Source organism: Poecilia reticulata, linkage group LG19 (assembly GCF_000633615.1).
Source record: "Poecilia reticulata strain Guanapo linkage group LG19, Guppy_female_1.0+MT, whole genome shotgun sequence".
Taxonomy (NCBI): domain Eukaryota; kingdom Metazoa; phylum Chordata; class Actinopteri; order Cyprinodontiformes; family Poeciliidae; genus Poecilia; species Poecilia reticulata.
Genome location: NC_024349.1, coordinates 20,173,666 through 20,194,529, shown reverse-complemented (window position 1 = coordinate 20,194,529; position 20,864 = coordinate 20,173,666). Strand labels below are relative to the sequence as shown.

The 20,864-nt window shown below is 39.7% G+C and overlaps 1 protein-coding gene across 1 annotated transcript in view; it reads right to left on the bottom strand.

The window, feature by feature from the left end:
• The window catches only part of ca10a (carbonic anhydrase Xa), a 278,682-nt gene that overhangs the window by 161,718 nt on the left and 96,100 nt on the right, over window positions 1-20,864 (bottom strand). The window contains exon 3 of the mRNA XM_008437703.2: window positions 11,673-11,815. Coding sequence (XP_008435925.1) covers window positions 11,673-11,815 — 143 coding nt within the window. The remainder of the gene's footprint in view (window positions 1-11,672; window positions 11,816-20,864) is intronic.

Here is a 20,864-nt window from a genome sequence, read left to right as displayed (position 1 = left end):
CTTTTCATCTTTTATGCTCACCGGCACATTAGGATATTAAAACTAAAGGGCAACTTTTGCATATCTTAGACATAGCCCGTCTGTTGTGGACAAGAAAATAACTGCAGAATGTCTTATTGTGATATTGTTTTGTGAAACACATGCAAACGAAATCATTTCCACCATAAAATAACAATTGAAGACAGAAATTGTAGCGTGCAGATCTAAACGTGACTTAAAAGGAAAATTGAGTTAACACTACCATTTGATTTTCAATTTTGCAATTGCATTTGAGTTTTTGTCCATTTATACAGTGGGGCAAAAAAGTATTTAGTCAGCCACCAATTGTGCAAGTTCTCCCACTTAAAAAGATGAGAGAGGCCTATAATTTTCATCATAGATATATACATCAACTATGAGACAAAAGGAGAAAAAAAATCCAGAAAATCACATTTTCTGATTTTTAAAGAATTTATTTGCAAAATATGGTGGAAAATAAGTATTTGGTCAATAACAAAAGTTCATCTCAATACTTTGTTATATACCCTTTGTTGGCAATGACAGAGATCAAACGTTTTCTGTAAGTCTTCACAAGGTTCTCACACACTGTTGGTGGTATTTTGGCCCATTCCTCCATGCAGATCTTCTCTAGAGCTGTGATGTTCTGGGGCTGTTGCTGGACAACACGGAGTTTCAACTCCCTCCACAGATTTTCTATGGGGTTGACATCTGGAGACTGGCTAGGCCACTCCAGGACCTTGAAATGCTTCTTACGCAGCCACTCCTTCGTTACCTGGGTGGTGTGTTTGGGATCATCGTCCTGCTGAAAGACCCAGCCACGTTTCACCTTCAATGCCCTTGTTGATGGAAGGAGGTTTTCACTCAAAATGTGACGATACATGGCCCCATTATTTCTTTCCTTTACACGGATCAGTCATCCTGGTCCCTTAACAGAAAAACAGCCCTAAAGCATGATGTTTCCACCCCCATGCTTCACAGTAGGCATGGTGTTCTTTGGATGCAACTCAGCATTCATTCTCCTCCAAACACGACAAAGTGAGTTTTGACCAAAAAGTTCTACTTTGGTTTCATCTGACCATATGATATTCTCCCAGTCATCTTCTGGATCATCCAAATGCTCTCTAGCAAACTTGAGACGGGCCTTGACATGTACTGTCTTAAGCAGGGGGACACGTCTGGCACTGCAGGTTTGAGTCCCTGGCGGCGTAGTGTGTTACTGATGGTAGCCTTTGTTACTTTGGTCCCAGCTCTCTGCAGGTCATTCACTAGGTTCCCCCGTGTGGTTCTGGATTTTTGCTTACCGTTCTTGTGATCATTTTGACCCCACGGGGTGTGATCTTGCGTGGAGCCCCAGATCGAGGGAGATTATCAGTGGTCTTGTAAGTGTTCCATTTTCTAATAATTGATCCCACAGTTGATTTCTTTACACCAAGCTGTTTACCTATTGCAGATTCAGTATTCCCAGCTAGGTGCAGGTTTATAATTTTGTTTCGGGTGTCCTTTGACAGCTCTCTAGTTTTGGCCATGGTGGAGTTTAGAGTGTGACTGTTTGAGGTTGTGGACAGGTGTGTTTTTTACTGATAACGAGTTCAAATAGGTGCCATTAATACAGGTAACAAGTGGAGGACAGAGGAGCCTCTTACAGAAGAAGTTACACGGCTGTGAGAGCCTGAAATCTTGCTTGTTTGTAGCTGACCAAATACTTATTTTCCACCATATATTGCCAATAAATTCTTTAAAAATCAGAAAATGTGATTTTCTGGATTTTTTTTTCTCCTTTTGTCTCATAGTTGAGATATATATTTATGATGAAAATTACAGGCCTCTCTCATCTTTTTAAGTGGGAGAACTTGCACAATTGGTGGCTGACTAAATACTTTTTTGCCCCACTGTAAGTCATTTTCCATTTTTACCCTACTAAATCCTGGGGGGAAACCAATCCCTTTTCAGTCCAACACTTTTCAGCTCCTAATGTGAAATCCATTTGGCATTTATGGTCAATTTGACGAGTGAGACCCAGAATTATGCCTGGAAAACTTTCACTGGGAGTTTTCTTAACATATATACCATTAATATGCTGGAATCATTCACCTGTTTAATTTTGATACAGAGGAGAATTTAGTCCAYTTGGTGCTCTCCCTGGATGATAGACCAACTTCCATGCCATGTAGAAGCAACTTCTTTGTGCCCTACAGAAACGGTTCCTTTTGAACGCTTTCACCCTGGATTTTATATATATATATCATTTATATATATCATTGATAACGTTTTTGAGATTGTTTGGAGCAAAAATTAAAGTATAAACTTGATTAATTTCCATTACTAAGTAACCACAGGAAAATCATTACGTGTCTTAGTAGCAGCTGCAAGAATTTTTGGGGATACAATAATCTCCTCTCTTAAGAGAAATTAGTCAGATTACAATATGAAGATAATAAACACCCCTCGATTTGTCTTTTACCAATAAAAGTTAAGAGATAAAAGCTTACATAAAGTTAACAAGATAAATCCTAATCATGCTTTTTAGTAAAAAAWTTTTTCCAGATTTTCAATCTGTTAAAAGTTCCCCGCATAACAAAGACGGAGCTCGGTGTAGCCCACCTTCCTCTGCCTGCATATTTATGCTGGAGGATTACGGGATAACAGTGGAGTATGACCAACTGCTACTGCTCTTTGAGTCATCTTGGCACGTCCTGCTGTGCACATTTAGCACCTTGTATGTGCTCGCTATCTCTCTCTGCCACTATAATACCCCGACAGCACAAGCACAGAGAGCAGGCTCCTCTAATCCGGCACCGGTAACCAGGCTGAGCAAACAGGAACAAATGGAAAGGCCGTAAAAAGCCAACCGCGGGAGCGGAAAACACTAGACACAAAAAAGAAAAATGCATGAGAAGTCGAGTACAAGATTATACCGAGTAATAGAAATAATTTCCATGGAGTATACCAGAAGAGATCAAAGAGCATCAAATTGATAATTCAATGCCAATGCAAATATTCCTCTATGTTCAGCATAAATTTACTTTATATAGGTTTAGCTCTTTGTAGCATTCTGGAAAGGGTCAAACGAGAGCAATTCACAAGTAGACAAACGGTCAAATGAATGACTGGGAAACTAGTAGACAACAAAAACTATATACTATTGGTCACTAATTGGGTGAATGCAGTAATCATTTTTCAATTTTATATTGTACTTTTCTTCTTGTTAGTGGGTTTTATAGCAGTAAATTGTTTCATGTGATCTGGTGGTGTGGTTTATACTCCATTCATTGGGATGCCAACAAGTGCTGGAGTGATCACGGCCACATGTGGCACAAGGTTTCACCAACCCTCCCCTACCTATTGCTATGCAGTGCACCATTTCTTTTTGTCTTGTTTTTTTTTTTGCAGTGTCATAACACTTCAGTCTCTAACAATTCAAAGCTTGTACATGCTTTCATTTTACATAATAGTTATGTAATACTTACATTTGTTAAGTCACTGACTGACTTATTCATTTATCTTACAGAAAAATCATGGTGACATTCGTCAGTTATGAGATTTACAGGCTTTAAGGAGTAACAAAATTACAAACCGACCATGAAGCAGAAAAAATGTAGATCTATTCCCCGACATTTCACCTCCCCCAAAAAAATCTGTGAAGGATTGTTGCTCATAAAACTGATCTATTGGCCTCAAGTTGTGTTTACATAATGAATTGTAATGTTCTTGTTCCATTTTCCACTATACTCTACTCTCTGGCTGTTACTTTACAGACAAAATCAAATATCTGATAACCAGTGAAAAGACCTCATTCTTTAATTTGGGAATTGGACGATGGTTTACTTTAACCCTGTCCAAAGATTACTCTATGTTTATTGCTGGGGGTTTCCCCCCGCCCCATAAAATCTGTATTTCTTGTACATGTATGGAGGTGTGCTACGTGTCCGGAAAAAGATTTTGGATTTACTTTTTGTCTCAACAGCAGCAGCCTATTCCCTGACCTGCTTCACACACCCCTCCTCAATCCTCCAGCCTCTCTGCTGTTCAGGTTCTAATTAACATTCAGATGGATGGCTGCTGCTCTGCATGTTGGCTCAAACAGCACCACTCCACATACACCTCGCTGTGAAATGAGAGACACGTGAAGCATCCCTAAGCTTGCAATGGCCCGTGTGTCAGAAGAAATTGCAGTACGTGAGCGCTGGCCACCATTAGGTGATGCCACATCTTCCTGTGCGGAGGCCCGCTCTCACTTCTGTAACGCCGCATCGCTTTCACAGATTCAGCGCAACTATCCTTGTGTCCTCTGTAATTTAAATATTAATTTGCATAGCTGAATATTTGGCTTATTGTAATTCACTCTAAGGATTTTAAGTGCTGACATAGGCTTTTGTTTGCAGACTAATCAGGCCTTTGACTCTTCCATGTACGACAAGTTAACATTTGTACCTGACAGGAGGGAAAATGTAACCTTGTCACCGTCTCCAAGTTCATGTTTGAAATGTGAAAATTTGAGAGAAGAAAACACAGTGGAGCTGAAAATAAGACATTCCACAAAACACTTGGACATGTTTAGTTAAGACGAGACAAATCAGCTACTAAAAACATTACCTGGGAAGTATTATATGAAGCTAAAATAATAATAAAAAAACTTTATGCTGATGACGGCTGATAGTTGGTCAGCCAAAAGAACTAATGGGATGTGATCATAAAACTGGATTTATTTAATAATTTCCTAGCAGGTTTGATCACTGTTTTGTGCCACTGAGACCAAACATAATCACTGTACACACTTCACAAGAATGACCACTGGACAAGTTATTGGCTTACATAATCAGCTTTTGGATTCAGTGTTGTTCCAACTATCAACATTGAAATTTGTGTTTTTTTATGCTCGTCTTTTTATAATCACCCTACATCATAAGATGTTTGGCAGCTAAAATCAACTACAGATGGTGAGATTGGATAAATAAAAGCCCCTTCCAAAAACTTTTTAAGATTTCACTTCCACATTTTGTGTCTGCCTCTCACCTGGGTAACTATGAAGTTCCACTAGGTTGTGTACTCGTGCGCTTTTTTGTATGATTTTCACATGATTTAGCCGCAGCAGAGAAATCACTCTGCAAATAATATTTAGCTGCTCTCAAGCATAATGAGATCAACTAGTTAATAACTAAAAAAGAACCCTAAAAGTTTTTCTAAAAATCCAACTCGGAAGAAATGGCTTTAGGACCATTTGTTGCAATTGCAATCTAATAAATTATTTCACTAACACGGTACAACAATTTGGCATCAACTGGTACAACACAAGCAAAATGAACGAAATAATATATTTTCCTGTTTTTCCTTATGATAGGTTCTCACCGATTTTAACTTCTTTCTGCACTACAACGGAAAATCGGGAGGTATTCAGCCTGCTAATATAGTCGGCGACTCACACAGGCAAAGGGGAATGAATAAAACAGTTTGAATGAGACGAAGCACAGGTGTTGGGATCTGTGCAAACTGGAAAACAAATTATTTTAGCTCAGCTGTGGGTGGTATAACCTGGGGAGATGCTCTCTGACATTCAAGCTTATCTCCACGCCAAAGCGTTGCAGGACTGATTTTTATCTCTGAACTGCCAACACTACCTATGGGGGTGCTGTCCGTATCTTCCATCCCTTTCAACTTTGACAAGTATTTTGACAGTATTTTTATTTTTTGTATTTTTTTACAGGAGGACAATGTGAGAAGCTGCAGGGACAGTCATATTTATATTGCTTTACAAGGCAGGGCTGACAGAGCATGAAGAAAAGCAAAAACATCATTTGTCACATCTGTGTCCATATAGCAACATAGAAAACAAAAAAAAACAAAAAATCAGGTAATAGTCTAAAAATCTTTAACATTTACATCAATGGAATAAAGTAAAAAAAAAAAAGTCTCCAAAAGAAATGGATTTTAACCATGAATACAAGCAGTCCGCACTTTGCGTAGCTTAGCGAATGTTTTTAGCCTGCTTATGAGCTTAGAGTCATGCAGCGGTTAAGTTGTGTAGTTATTCCAGGTTGACTTGCACAAGCCACTGAAGAGTCTTATAATGGGCCGGGTTGCCACAAAGGATAATAAATGAGTTATGAGTGAAAATTAGTTTATAGCGTCTCATGTTTTTACAGAAGAGCTTCTGCGGTGGGACTGTGGGGGGGATTATGGTAAATTAAGTCATGTCATTTCACATACTGCTGAGTAAAAATGCAACGTTCCATGTTGCATTCACTGTATCAAATGCAAAAAAAGGCTTTATCACTGTACACTTCTGCTTTATTGTTGTAAAGAATCTTAAAAAGGCTCTTGAAATCAAATTTTTTTTTAGGTAAGGGCCTATCGTAAGGTTCTGTGTATCTTATCTAGAGTAGTTTTCCACTCTCAGCTTGGACAAATAGAACAAAGTTAAAGAGCGCTAAGCTATGGCTAGTTAAACAGGGCCTAGAAAACAGCAATCATACAGTGATATGACATATTTCTACTAGAGGTGAGGGATTTATTAGCAATAATAACATCATTAAACTTCTCATTTAAACAAAATACAGGCGACACATTTTTACAAGCCACCTTTGTGGTACCGGAGCTCTGCGACACTTTGCGCTATCTGAAAAATTCCAACGGTTTCTGAAAGGGGGTATTTCAGAATATTTTATTATTACGGTAATTTTACTCCCACCGTTGACCGTAAATTGCGAAAATAACTTGCTAGATACTGAAAGTTCAGGTTGTCATGAAGAAATGCGCAAATATGTTCACTCACAGGACATTTAAAGAACTTTGTACAATTAAAATAAGCAATGAGATATCCACCCAAAGATGTGAAACTAAGTCCTTAAAGGGTTAAACGTAATTTTCCCATTCTTCAAAATAATGCTCATATTTCACTTTTTAATGTCTATTTTAACAAATTTTACATAATCAGTTTTGTTTTCACATGGATGTGTGAAACTCATGCAATGAATTTATGAAAACTCACACTTTCCGAAAAATGCTCATTTTATACATTGTCGCCAAAACTGGTGTAAAGTTTTATTCTTTCCATCCATCCATCCACAAGATATTGGATGCGCTCTGCTATTCAAGTTTGGCTGAAAAGATAAGATTACGGGACATGCAGCAGCCAAGCACGTTTCTCACAGAAATCACTCCGGAAGTTTTGGAACAACAAGGAACAAACCTGACAACAATCTGTGACCTCAGTCTCTCTGTATCAAACATGCCATCACACTCAGGATATTAGAGTCATGAACAGACGGAGCTCCAGCAACCAATTAGCTGGTTTCTGGTGATCTTGACAAGAAGGGAAAACACAAGAGCGCGCCGTTACCTCGGTTTAACACTGCAGCTGTTTTTTTTGTTTGTTTTTTTCTTCTTTTAAAGAGCCCTCTGTTTGCTGTTAAACCTGACAGTACCTGTAATCACTCAGACTCACGGCTGACGATAGTGCAGGGAGGCATCGGATCAAACTGTCTGCTTGTGAGATATACTCATCTGGCTGATCAAGGCAGCAGAACAATGTGTTAAACAAGACAGGCGTAGGGAAAGTAAATGCACAGAGAGTAGAAAGGCATGACTGCCTGACTGAACGTGGAGTTGTGACAGTTAAGGGAGGATCAGACTCCTATCTGTGCTGGAGGCAAACCTGGAGATTGTCCCTCTGCGAGGACAATCTTTGCATTTGGAGGGAAAAGGGCAAAACCTCGATCTGGTTTCGCCGAGATTTAACGGAAACACTCCGCAGTTCAAAAGGACCAAACTTGTCTTTCCCACCAATGAGGCTTCAGAGTGATTAAATTCATTAAAATCTATTCAAGTAATTGCAGCTCATCTATGGCAGAGTAAATATTCAATTAATAGTGGCTTTTTAATAACTGTGATTCCTTCAATCCGTCGCACGGAGTCCCGCGTATCTCCATGTCGTTAATTAAAATTTCTCTTTGGAGGTCAATTTAATTCCCTTTAACTGTTCATTAGCCATAATACGGAGCGGCACAGAAATCCATTAAGAGCGGTGTTCATCTTCCCTGAGCCGTGTTCATGATTGTGTTGCGTATTGGCGGATGATGGGGTGGGGAGGTGGGTAGGGGCTGGGGAGGGTTAATCTTTCCCTCGGCTTCTTCCCTGGAGCAAAAAAAGTGAGCTTAAGCCCTCCATGTGTCGAAGTGGCGAGCTGAGCCACCGCGAACCTGAGCGGAAGCTCTTTACCGGTCTCCGCAGCGTGTTTGGCCAAGGCTGACTGGCTGCCAAACAGCCAGAGACAGAGCGGAGATGAATCAGCACTGACAAGGTGAAGCCGGCTTCGTGTTCGCCGGCTGACAGCTCAGGTGCTCAGAGAGATGGAGACACAACAGATTACATTTAGGCCACTGCAGGGAATGGAAGTGGTAGGGGGGGGGAGGGATAAAGGAAAATAGGAAGGACGACACGGTCCAAAACTGGCTTCTAAAACGAAGGAAACGTTTCCCGCAGATGGGTTGTGATATTTGGCCTTTATCTGTGTGTGCGGGCGTTACAGTACGCTGTTGTTCTTCAAGGCCGCTTTGATTTAGCACCACAGGACAACAATAAATAAATTAGGTTTCAAATTATTTGTGGTGAAACTGTAATTCGGTTGACATGCCTCGTCCATAAAAGAGATACCTAATAAGACATCATGTGCAAGAAGCTTATTACAACCCACATTAATATTTTACAGATGACCTTCAGCTGTCGTTTCGAATGTCCCCGGAAGGGATTTGAAACATAAATCTGGTGATGGTGACCAATAAAGAGCAACATTTTTCTAACGGGGCATCACATCTGTGTCAGAGATGCATTGTGACACGGGCCAGATTAACTGTTAAGAACGGGGCAGTAAACGTGTTTGTACTAAACTGTAATGGTTCAGACAGCCTGGTGAATTCACTCAGATAGAGTGAGTCTGTATCCGTCACAGGCAACCATCATGTCCATTCTGCATCATGACAGATGGAAATATCTAAAGCACTCCACACCAAAGCCATGTAATGACGCCTCGCCGTGACGACACAGAAACAGGGGCTGCACAATTTTAGAAATGATTGCTGTGGTGACATTTTAGTATTTTCTTCTTGCCTCCTGTGCTCTGTGACCTGAYGGGTCATTCGCATCCAGAATCTGTTCAGCTGTCTAAATAACGATTAGCGTGAAATGTGCCAGTGGCTAACTGGCTAATACTGGACTATATGAGCCAAGAATGATCGCACTCCAAACAGTCATTAGCGATAATAATGTTGCATATTGAGAAACTGTATAATGATGATGCATTACACAGCCTTAAGGGAAGTACTGACCTGGGATTTACGTGGATTGCTACACTAGTAATGCTAAGCTAATTCCAACCCAGATTAACATCGTTGCAAAAAAATGGTTAAAGTTAATTAGGATATTAAGATTATTCCTGGTGGTGTGGCTGTAGTCCCGATTGTGGGAACAAAGTCAGGTAATGTACGTAAAAGCACAGTGGTTTGTGTTGTTGTCCAATCATGTGTTGTAAGTTATATTTCTTTTGAAAGGAAGTGGTTTCCTGTTTAGCTAAATTTATTCGGGAACATCTTTCAAAGTTTTGGTACTTGTTGCAATGTTTACAGCTGCACATGCGGATCGGATGAATTCCTGTAGAGTAAGAAGGTTCACCAATTCAGATGAACAAATGTGTACAATGCTACAGTCATACGCATGCTTTAAAGCCTCTCTACTAATAAAACATTTCTCATGTTTTATTTATTAAAATGTCAACCTACAGATAATTACAATAACATTTTGTCTTTTATTGCTTTTATTTTAAGCAACACAGAAGACTGATCTTGGCCTGACTCTTTTTGCGTCGCCTCCAAGCGAACCGGGCCGGGTCCCTGAACCCGTGGTTCTGAACCTCCCGTTGCTCAGCTTACCAATGGGAACGTTTGTTGCATCCAGCTTTAAAGGTCCGCTCTCCAGGGAAATGGTAACAATCCTCAAGGGCAATCTTGCAGATGAGGTGAATCGTCTCACTGAATCAAGGTAGGAATATTTTTCATTCCATTTCAGCACCGAGATCAAAAAAATCCATAGATTTATTTGTATTTACTCCATCACTTCACCATATAAACAAAAGGACCCTTTATATGTCATAATGCTAGTCAGGAAGTTGCGCACATACGTAACAGAATTATGTGTCAGTGGAACAACCAACCATAGAATCAATAAATGTGTTCAATAAGCTCCTAAAAGTTCTTTTTCGGCTCAAAAGATTAATAGATAAGAGTGTTAAAAGTGAGTTCTGCATTCTTTTCAGAAAGTAGGAACAAATAATTGAAATGTTTCAGTTCATAGAACATTTTGTAATGCATCGTCCTCATAGCATCACCACAGTAGTTCTGAGGCTGCATGGAGGCCTGTTCGAAGACTGAAGAGAAGCAGAAGCAGAGGGAACTGGAAGGTGTTGCACCTTTCTGTACGTGTGCATCACAGTTCCCATTACAAAGTGAAATAATCAGTTACAAACCAAAGCCAAAACAACAAAGTGTAAATAATTTAAACTATTACATTTTTCATTTTAACATCTTTCTGTGTTTTTGACTAGCAGTCAACATGAACTTTAGAAATGTCACTCCACTGCTGCTGTGTCTCTGCAGACAATAATACCCGTTCTAATGGCTCCAAGATGTTCCTCCCTGCTGACATCCTTAACAAATCATCAAATTATCTAATTTGATGAGGACACTTTAAAGGTGATTACGTTCAGATGTAAATATTAAATTAGCCTCCTCTCTCATCCTCGTCCTAATGCAGTCAGAAAATCGTCGCTCTCGACAACACGCATGTCCGCTGCTCTCACAGAACCAGAAAGGAGGAAATAGTTTCTTTGTTTTTTTGGATTATGTAAATGAGAAACTCTTTGTTTGCTATTCTAATTGGCACTTTGTTACTCAAATTCATTTTAAAAACCAAAAAAGTTCTCAATGAGACCGCTCTAACAGCAGCCCAAGGATTCTCCGAGTGTCTGTTTGGAGATCTGCTAAGCGAAGGGAGCTTACAGCTGCAGTGTGCCGCGGGTGGCTATCTGCTATGCGTGCTATGCRTTCCCCATTGTTGCTCAGGGCCAAGCTTGTGCTGGAATACAAACATAACCCCACTCGAAGCATTAATCTCAGCGTGCAAGTGTGCACTTTTGAAGGCAGCCCATCTGTGGAGGCTCCCCAATTAGCTGCTGTCATATGGAACAGATTTCTGTCTTTGGAGTGTCACTATACAGGAGGAAATAATGCACACTATTCTCAACTAATCTGCTGTTAGGCTGCAGGATTTTATCTGCAAAGCCCCCGGGATCGACTTTAAGCTTTTCTTCGACCGGAGCGCGACTACTGTCTGCTCTTAAATAGGTGAATTGTGTTGTGCTTTATCTCCGAAGGGAGTGCTGTTTACACAAATAGCTCAGATTGTCTGCCAGCACAAACAGAAGTCGAGATCATCAATCAGGGCCTCGCAACTGATCAAACCACAATAGCTCGTGAAACGGCAACCGACACCAGTGGCTTGAGAACAGCGGAGCGCCGCGTCCGAGAGGACAAACAACAACAACAGAGCGCCCGGCTGCAGAAGGCAGCGCATTCATCAAACGGACAGCGGAGATAACGCCCGGCTTTGCGTCCGCGCGTTTTTACCTTGCGTCCGCCTGTGTTCAGCTTTATGGGGGTGAGGAAGGGGTCGAAGATCATGTGGCTGGTTTCTATGTTGACTGGCGACTGCCTCTTCCCGACGGAGCACAGATTCCAGGCCGAGTTTACCAATCCCCAGAAGGACGGCACTGCAACACAAACAGATTTACAGAGACGTGAACGCTTGAGTGAGAGAGAGATGAATTCATACTTGCAACAGTCGATCAAAACAGGACCCGAATCCTTGGTGTAATATTTTTAACCCTTGTGTTTACAAATGGGGTCCAACCGACCCCACAGCCGTATCACTTGGATCATTTGCCTCAGTCCTCGCACGCACAAGGGTTAACAATACCACATTTGCTGGCACATGTGGACGTTCTGATCAGTACCTTAGTCTTTAAAAATAAATTATCCACCAACATCCCCACTGTTGGTTCCACCGTTGACAGGAAAAACCTTCATCAAGCCGATGCAGTAATCTTTTATACCTATATGGCCCATAATTCTGGCCAGCTATTGCTTTAATTCAGTGTGAGCATTTTCCAGCATGAGCTCCCCGTTAAAGGTTATGCCACGCCATCTCCTTTTTTTTACTAGGCCAATAAAAAAAACATTATTTTCTTCCTGAGCTGTTCAGTAGTGGACCTGTTCATGGCCTTTCAATCATTTCTAAAATTTTAGCTGCAAAACCAAGCTTTGTTAGTATGATTGTCAGTATATATAAATATATATTTATGAATTGTTGGATAATACACTAGACTTAACCAATTCATTATTTTCTTCTTCATTATAATTCTTCATTATTTTTGGTCAGGTAGCCTCGCACACATATACCCCATACAGTGTCATAAAACAGAAGCTAAGTGGTTAAAATCCTTGGCACATAATGCATAACTTCACACCCAGTGTTCAATATTTTTATTTTTTTTTCACAGTGACAAGATCTACTGATCAGAACCTATAAAAGACAACCTGAATTAACTGTTAGCTCCAGCACACTAGACACTCTTTTGACTCTGTTTTCATCCTCACTTTACAAGGCTTTTTTTCTTTTTTTTTTTATGTGGTACTTGCTTTCATCCACACTCTTGTCCAAGTTGTTTCTTCAGTGCTAGCTGTCTCTGACTTTCAATGAAAACAGAGCTTTAGAAGGGCATTTTAACCACAATGAGACAGAGATAAGACCGTATTTCTTAACTAGCTTTGCCTTTATTCAGAAAGAAGCATGGAGTGTTTTCATTTAAGCCGACTTCATGTTTTTCAGACAGTCAGAACTGATTTCATTCTGGCAGGATGCAGGCTTAGGCAGGGTTTTTGAAACTCAGTTCTGCTTTCCACACAAAAAAATGTGGTTGATCACTGCTAATTCGATGATTAACGACACACGTTTGCTCCACCCCAAAAAAACACCACTGTCACCGACACGGTTCCAGAAGTAAAGTGTATTTTTAGGTCAAGCACTAAAGATGAAATGTCAGATTTGTCATGGTGACCCAATATTGGACATTGAAGATATGCGTTATGTCTCCTCTCTTAAACTATTAATGGGGTAGACAAGTGAGATCATTTTCTTTCCATTCATTGTTGGACCAATGTCTCTGTTACATGTGTAGAAAGTGATTCTGCTGTGAAATCGCATTCTGCAGTCTGTCATTTACACCTCACAGTGAAACATATTAAGATTCTACAATGCTGAGCCCATAAAGCGTGTTTTTTTCAAATTACAGATTGTGACTCTGTGGGTCTTAAACCATAAGACTTGTAGAACCATACAAGCCAGAGATTAGGCGAAGAATAACTTAATTCTTTGACGTTAAAATTGTAAAAAAAATTGTAATTGTAAAAGTGTAAAATGATTCCTAAAAGAAAATGGTAAAAAAAAAAAAAAAAAGAAAATGTGAACAGAGAGGAAGTCACAGTGGTAGTTTTTGTAGAAAACAGTCTACATTCAGCTAAAATGTACAGTTAAGTGTAAAGTTGGAAAAACAGGCTGTTTTTGTAAGTGAATGCCAGCCGTGGTGTAGTGACTGACTAGCTGTAATTCCCTTATGTAAGACTTGGCCACCAGGACGAAGGTTTTTCAGGGAGAAAGAATCAGATCCTCATCAACATGAACTACTGCAAAACACAGATTTGAGCTGCAGCTTCTACCGCGGGCCCTCAAGTGCGTCTCCCACCCCCCCCTTTAGAAAGACATAATAAGACTGAGATGACTCACTGGAATGCAAATTCCTCTGAGAGTTCCAACAAAAGAAGAGATAATTTCAAAATATGCAAATACACAATGAATCAGAGGGAATCTGACACAGCGCAGCGTGAATTTAGAGCTAAAGGCTCACAAAGTCAACAAGTCCTCCAGATTCCGAGCCGCGGTGTTTGTTTGCCGCGCTCGTCGGTGAGCTCTGCAGAGAAAAAAAACACCAACTCCCCTGTTCAGATAAAAGCATGGAGTCAAGAGAAGTGAAGTGCCGCCGTATTCATTTCTCCCTCTGCGAACGCGCCGTTAGCTAGCGGCGGATGCACATTTAATGGAGTTTTCGCCAAACACAAAACGCTGGCAAAGACCAAAAAACAGGTATTTGTCAAAGGGTGATACGTAATGCGTTGCCGTGATGCAAAAATTATAGTACTGTATATAATTTCAACTTTTTATAAAAAAACACCTTTAACAAATAACATGGATCCTGTGTTATACAACAGAAAAATAAGCAAATCCGTTAGGGGGAATTAGAAAAGCTGGTTGCATAAATGTGCATGGGCCTAAAATAATGATTTTAGAGTGACAAAATCAAAAAGCCTCTTCTAGAATGATTCTGTTTGCATTTGTTCAAAGTTAAAAAGATTGTTCAGAGCTTTAGAAAGGACCTAAAACAGTTCATAAGAAAGGCATGAACATTTCTTTTAGAGCTAGGTGGACAAAAACTGCAGCTTCTCTAAGATCGATTTCTTGATCTTGATTTCAATACTGAAAATGTTTTTTTATTGAGTTTTGCTTGGGGAAAAAAAGCAATTAATTTATTGCATTTGAAGCAAAAAAACTTGTCTAGAACATTTTATATTTTCATTATATCTTATTGTTGAATTTTCTAAAATAAGTAAAATGATGTATTGCCCTCATCTCTTTCTACTGTTTCCTCTATTTGTTTTCAGTTGACTTGCTTGGCATAATATCTTACAAGGCAAAACAAAAAAAAAAAAGTTGACATTTGAAATGAAACTTATAATGGACTAATTTATATGTCACACAAATCTGTCATTTTACAATGGGTTTGAAATTCACAATAAGTAGATAATTTAATATAGCAAATAAACTTTGTTTGAACTTATTTTGAATATTTGCTATATTTACTGATCTAGTGTCAACGTCAAAGTGCATTTACCTGGAGCTCTTATGGCGCAATTATTTTACTGCCACAAATAAAGTACCAAAACAGAGTTCAGTTAAGTTTATGGAAGCAAAAAAAAACATTGCGGGATATTTTGTTTCTTTGTGTCACAAGCTGACCTTTTTAAACTACATGTTAATTAGCAACGACCTTTCAAAGCTTATTACATGTTTGCCTGAGGCTTATTTATTATTTATCCAAACTCACTCAAGTAATCATGCCACACACTTGAACTGTGTTTTCATGTGGCATTTAGCACCAAAGTGATTGCTGTAAAGTGCCGATTGTGATTTTATCAAACTGTATGTAGCTTCTCAGAAAACACGACCAACGCATAGTTGAATTTGAACTGTAATTTAATCGCAATGTTTTGTAGAAAAAAATAGTAATAGCAACCACCCTAAAATCAATCCTTCATGGTGTTTGGTCCATTAATTATTTAACGTAACGAGAGAAATCCTAGTTTATAACTTTCAGGAATAAAGTTGCAAGTTGTAAATTCCTAAAAAAAAATAAAATCCACCAACTTTACACTTTATTAGGCAGTTCGACTCTAAAGTACCAACCTAAAAGGTCAACATTGGGTAGCATATTTGGAACAAATAGACTTTATGGAGGTAAATATGTAAGACTTTAATGTTAATAAATTCAAGCGTATATCCCAAACTAATCAGTTCAGGTCACATTTTTCATGCGTCTTGCAACTTAATTCATTACGTTAAGGTTTAAAAGGGAGACTAAAATCAACCTCTAGATATCTAGAGGTAGAGATATTTAGATATCTGTAAAGTTTACTCAAGCACAGAGCAACTAAACCTTACATTTGCATTCAAAGGAGTGTTTCGGGAAATTTGATGTCTGAAGTAAAACATGATAGACTGGGATCAATTTGTATTTGTATGAAACATTTCAAAAAAGATGTTGCAGAAAACTTGCCGTCACGTCACGGTATTATTGAATTTAAACCTACAAAATATCAACGAGTAAATATTTAAATTGATATCCGTCTTGTCAAATCTCCTTAGCAAAACCGTAATGTTTCTAAACAGCAGACTTTAACAATAGCTAAAATTTGTTATAGCTCTCGTTAGCTATAGCGACAGCTAATGATAGCCATCATTATCCTAACTTGGTGCTAGTTTTCAAAACGTTTTGCAGGTGAATACAGAGTTCTGCTTTACAAAGAAATGAAACATTCAGATGACTTTATTAGTGATGTTGACATTAATTCCTCCATTTTTACGCGCAAGCAAAAATCTGGCAGGAATCTAAGAACAACGAGCAGGACATTGTTAGGTTTATCTCCTTAAAACAGTCCGAATGATTCAACAGCGATATGCAGGTTTATATATTCATATGTCACACTAATACACAAACACGCCGCTGGCAAACTGTGATGTTTAAACACCAGGCTGACGACTCGTCATCAGCAGCCTCAGCAGTTCTGTCATGTATGAACAATCGCCAGCTATTTCACAGAGGCAAATACAGCAAGACAAAATGGAAAAACATTAACATGCTTCGAGTCATGATTTATTAAAAAGCATTAATGAATTAGAGAGTAACATTATTCTCCAGGAATGGTGTTTGAGAGAACACAGAGAGAGAGAGGGAGAGAGAGAGAGAGAAAAAAAAGAGCAAGAGAGAGCAGTCTTCTGAAGCAGAATCCTTCATGAAAATGACAAGAAATCCATGTGCAGAATGGGAGTAGGAGTGTGTGTGAATCGATCTATTATACCCGCGCCCCCTTTGGTAAATGTACACATAATTATTAGCCGTTGATAGATTCCTGAATGCAGCAATGGCGGCAAGGGATATCACTCACTGCTGGAAAAGGCAAAAGCTGCTCTGTCAATAATCTCCTCCTCCAGAATTGATACAGATATATTTCACTTAGAGCTCCTCACAAGTGTTGGAGCCACTTCCATTTCTTATTGGCACGCAGTAAATGTGGACAGGGATATATGGTTTGGCCTTTTGGAGATGTCACACCGAGCTGATTTATAATGTGCATGAGAAAAGGGCAATTGACGGTGGGAGGCTTTTTTTTTTTTTGGCTTCCTGGGTAGTGTGAATCCATCTGTTTTCTTTAACCAATTTTGATTTTGTGAATCAAAAAAACATTCTGGATGGATCAAGAATCAATGCAGAACAAGGTTCTCGGTCAATTTCTCTCATAAGGTGCCACACGTCATTTTCAAAGTGGAATTTCCAGCGCAGCACAGCACAATGGCTCCGTCTCGGCGGCGACCCGGTTCGGATGTTTTGAGGGCCGTGTTTTTTCAAATCAGTTCTGGGTCAGTTCGCTTCAAACAGTCCCCACTATGTAATCACATGTTGCCTTTTCATCTATTCCTACTTCCATTTGGTTTTGCTTTGCACCCACAGGCAAATCACTGCTTTATTTTCTCAAGTATTAACCAGGTTAAGTATCTTCATGTGATGTTAGCCATACACCTTTTATTTTACACTCACTGTGGTTCTGATTTTTCTTTGGACCAGTTGGCTCTTATGCAATATGTGGAATAGATTAAGATTTCCACATTCAGCTCAATTTTGCTCATAGATATTTATTCTAGATTAATAAATCATATAATCTCATATCCTTTGCAGAAAACCATCTAGATCAAAGAAAATTACAAAGTTCTTGGTTTTCAAAGGGAGTACCATCAAACCATCAAACCTGATAGCCAGTGTGAAACGGCCTGTGGCAGATGGTACAAATCAATCAAACTTACCAAAGGTGTCAAAGTGACCAGCTTCACTAAGACCTGACTGTYTTGGTAAATAGCTTGTACTTGCACAGCTCTTTATCAAGTCCAGAAGACCCCAAAGTGCTTCATACTCCATCCAGTCACTCACCCACCAAAGCCCACAATCACACGCTGATGGTAGAAAGCTGGTCACTTTGACACTGGATAGCAGCCACAGCTGCTATCCAGCTGTGGCTGGATAGCAGTGCTCAGTCAGTGGATAGTCAGACTCAGTCAGCCTCGCTTCAGTCTGACAGAAGCGAGGCTGCCCCACCCCAGTGCCCTCTGACCATCATCAGGAGGCAAGGTGGGTAAAGAGTCTTTCTGAAGGACACAGCGACAGAGGTGAACAAAACCCCTACCAACGTCACATTATTTAAAATGCGGAGCTTAGATGAACACAAAAAGTCAGAAATTTCCTATGGAAGATCTCAGCCGACAGTTCAGGGACCATTTTTGTGTAATTACTAATCATCAAAATCAGTGTCATAGGTTATGCTCTACAATATACATAGGACATTCAAAATACTTTGTCTACAGTGGTTGTATTTTTCCCAACTTTAAAATTGGTTAACTCATCTTCAGTCTTGTCCTTTGGWCATGTTATGTTTGTCTTCATGTATTTCGCTCATCTTTTCTCTTCTTGTGTGCACCTGTTTCCTTGAAACAAGTGGGATTTTTTTAGTCCCAAGGTGAACAGTGATGTACTACAGTAGCCACAAAACATTACATGTACAGTTTTGCACTTGGGTCATTGACCATGTTGCAATATTTTATCTTTGGTTGCATCATGGTTTGCTATGAGGATCTTGTCTTGGTCTGTGGTGTTTCCCAGCCATTGAATATTTTATGTTTGTAGTCTCGTCTCTTCTTGGGGTATCGACCATAGTTGCTGGGCTTTGCTTGAAAAAGGCGGCCATTTCAATTTGCATCATCTGTAAAGTAGAAAACTCCACTGTCTTCACCGACTCCAACTGAATRGATGACCTTCACAAAACAACATTGTCCAACATTGTCAGAGTGCGCTACTGTAGAAGGTGGACCTTGACTTCCCTGTGCGTGTGAGGCCATGTATGGAGACTAATTATAAGACTGCCGTGTCTGGGTGACCCATGTGGCCTTATTAGATTTTGGGGTTGCACAAAAGGCATCCTAGGGGATTCCAGTAGAAGGAGACATGTGCCGGGCAATTAGACCCAACATTAATTACTTCTACAAGTACAGCATCTTACACACTGCATACAGGTGAAAAGCTAYAGCCACTCGAATAGCATTAGGCAACTTGAAAAGTGCATTAAGATCAGAAATCTGAGGACACTAAAATAAAAACCAAACATCCTGTTTCCAATTGATGCAAATTAGAWTAACATGGAAATGGATACTGCAGAGATATGCATTTCATTACAAAATTCAGAGAGAGCAAGAGCGAAACAGCTTTACTTTGTTTACTAGATGTGGATTAGAAATTTGAAGGAGGATTGCAAGAATTTAGACAGACAGACATGCATACACACAAACACATTTACTCTCATCTTTAATTAGACGCTGTGTTGGTTTCTATCCATTCACACAACCCTATGACTGACGAATCWTGAAACCATTAACAGATAATACCTRTCCCAAACATCAACCTAAACTCAACCCACGTCTTAGCTCAAACCATAACTACCATCCACAGAAATGATCTAAAAATGTCAAAATATCGTGAAAAACTTCAAGATGCCTCTGTCACTCTTCAGGAAGTGGGTTTTTGCTCAGTGATACAAAGTTATCTTTTCAGATAAAAAAAAAAAAAAAAAAAAAAAGTTAGCATTTTATTTCGAAGTCAAGGTCCCAGAATCTGAAGAAGGAGCAGAGAGGCTTAGAATCCACATTACTTGAAAAAGTCCAGGCTGAAGTTTCCACACAGTGATAATTTGGGTTGCCATGTCAGTTGCTGGTCTTGTTCCAGTAAGTTAGAGCGCTTACTTCCCTCTGCWGACCAGATTCATGGAGTTTGCAGGTTTCATTTGTCATCTGTAATTTGCTGCTGCTCACACTGCCACTGGCACCAAAAAACTGGTTCAGTTACCATGACGTCATTATGATCGACTGGGCAGCAAACTGACCTGACCCGAGTCCTGTAGAGGAAGATGACAGACACCGGCCCTAACAATGCAGTGACCTGGTCATCCATCACACCTCCGGTCAGTCACTTTCACGTCACAACGCATCGCTGCGGTAATTCATGCCCAACCAAGTATGTCCAAGAATGAGTATTTGTAGTGAATCTATACAGAATCTATATAGAAGTTTTACCTTCCCACACACACTCACTCTACGTCCGTGCCATCTGTCAAAGAGCTCGATTGTGTACAGCATTTCTTTTTTTTGAACATGCTGGGAAAAGTATGAGATAAAGTGCATCCTTTTGTAACTGCTGATGCAACGCTAGGTTGCAAATTGGCCCCGCAGTAGGAGAGAGAGCAAGTATGAGGTACTGGGGACCTAAAAGCTTTGGGATAAATGCTTACTTAAGCAGGTATGGAAAGCAACATTTTAATGATAATGAATGTCTAAGAACGGCATTAAAGAGGCGATGTCACATTCAGCGAGCTCTCAATTTRAAACGCCGCTGCGGCGCGGTGGGTTCCATCGTGTTGACTCACCGGGAGGCCATTTTATAGGCACTCTGGTGCGTCTCTGAACAGAAGGACATATGCTTGAATGTAAAGGCTCTGGACAGGCAGCAGGTGCAGAACGTTTGCTGAAATATGTCATTAAGGGAGGCAGAACTTATATCCCCTCATTTTACATAACATGACTGTGATGGTAAAAGATTAACACTTAAGTGAAAGAGATTAACAAGGCATTTATGTTATATAACATAAAGTCCTCTTATACATTAACTATATTGTTGTATTAGGTGCTTAAGTGTAACGTCCAAATCTTTTGGTCTTGATAAAACTCACTTGAAACCCAAAATGCCAAATGTGTTTTACATGGGAAGGTCATAGTTGGTGTTACTGTAAACTGTGTTGCAGATAATAGTGACTTACAGTGTAAATAACTGTAGA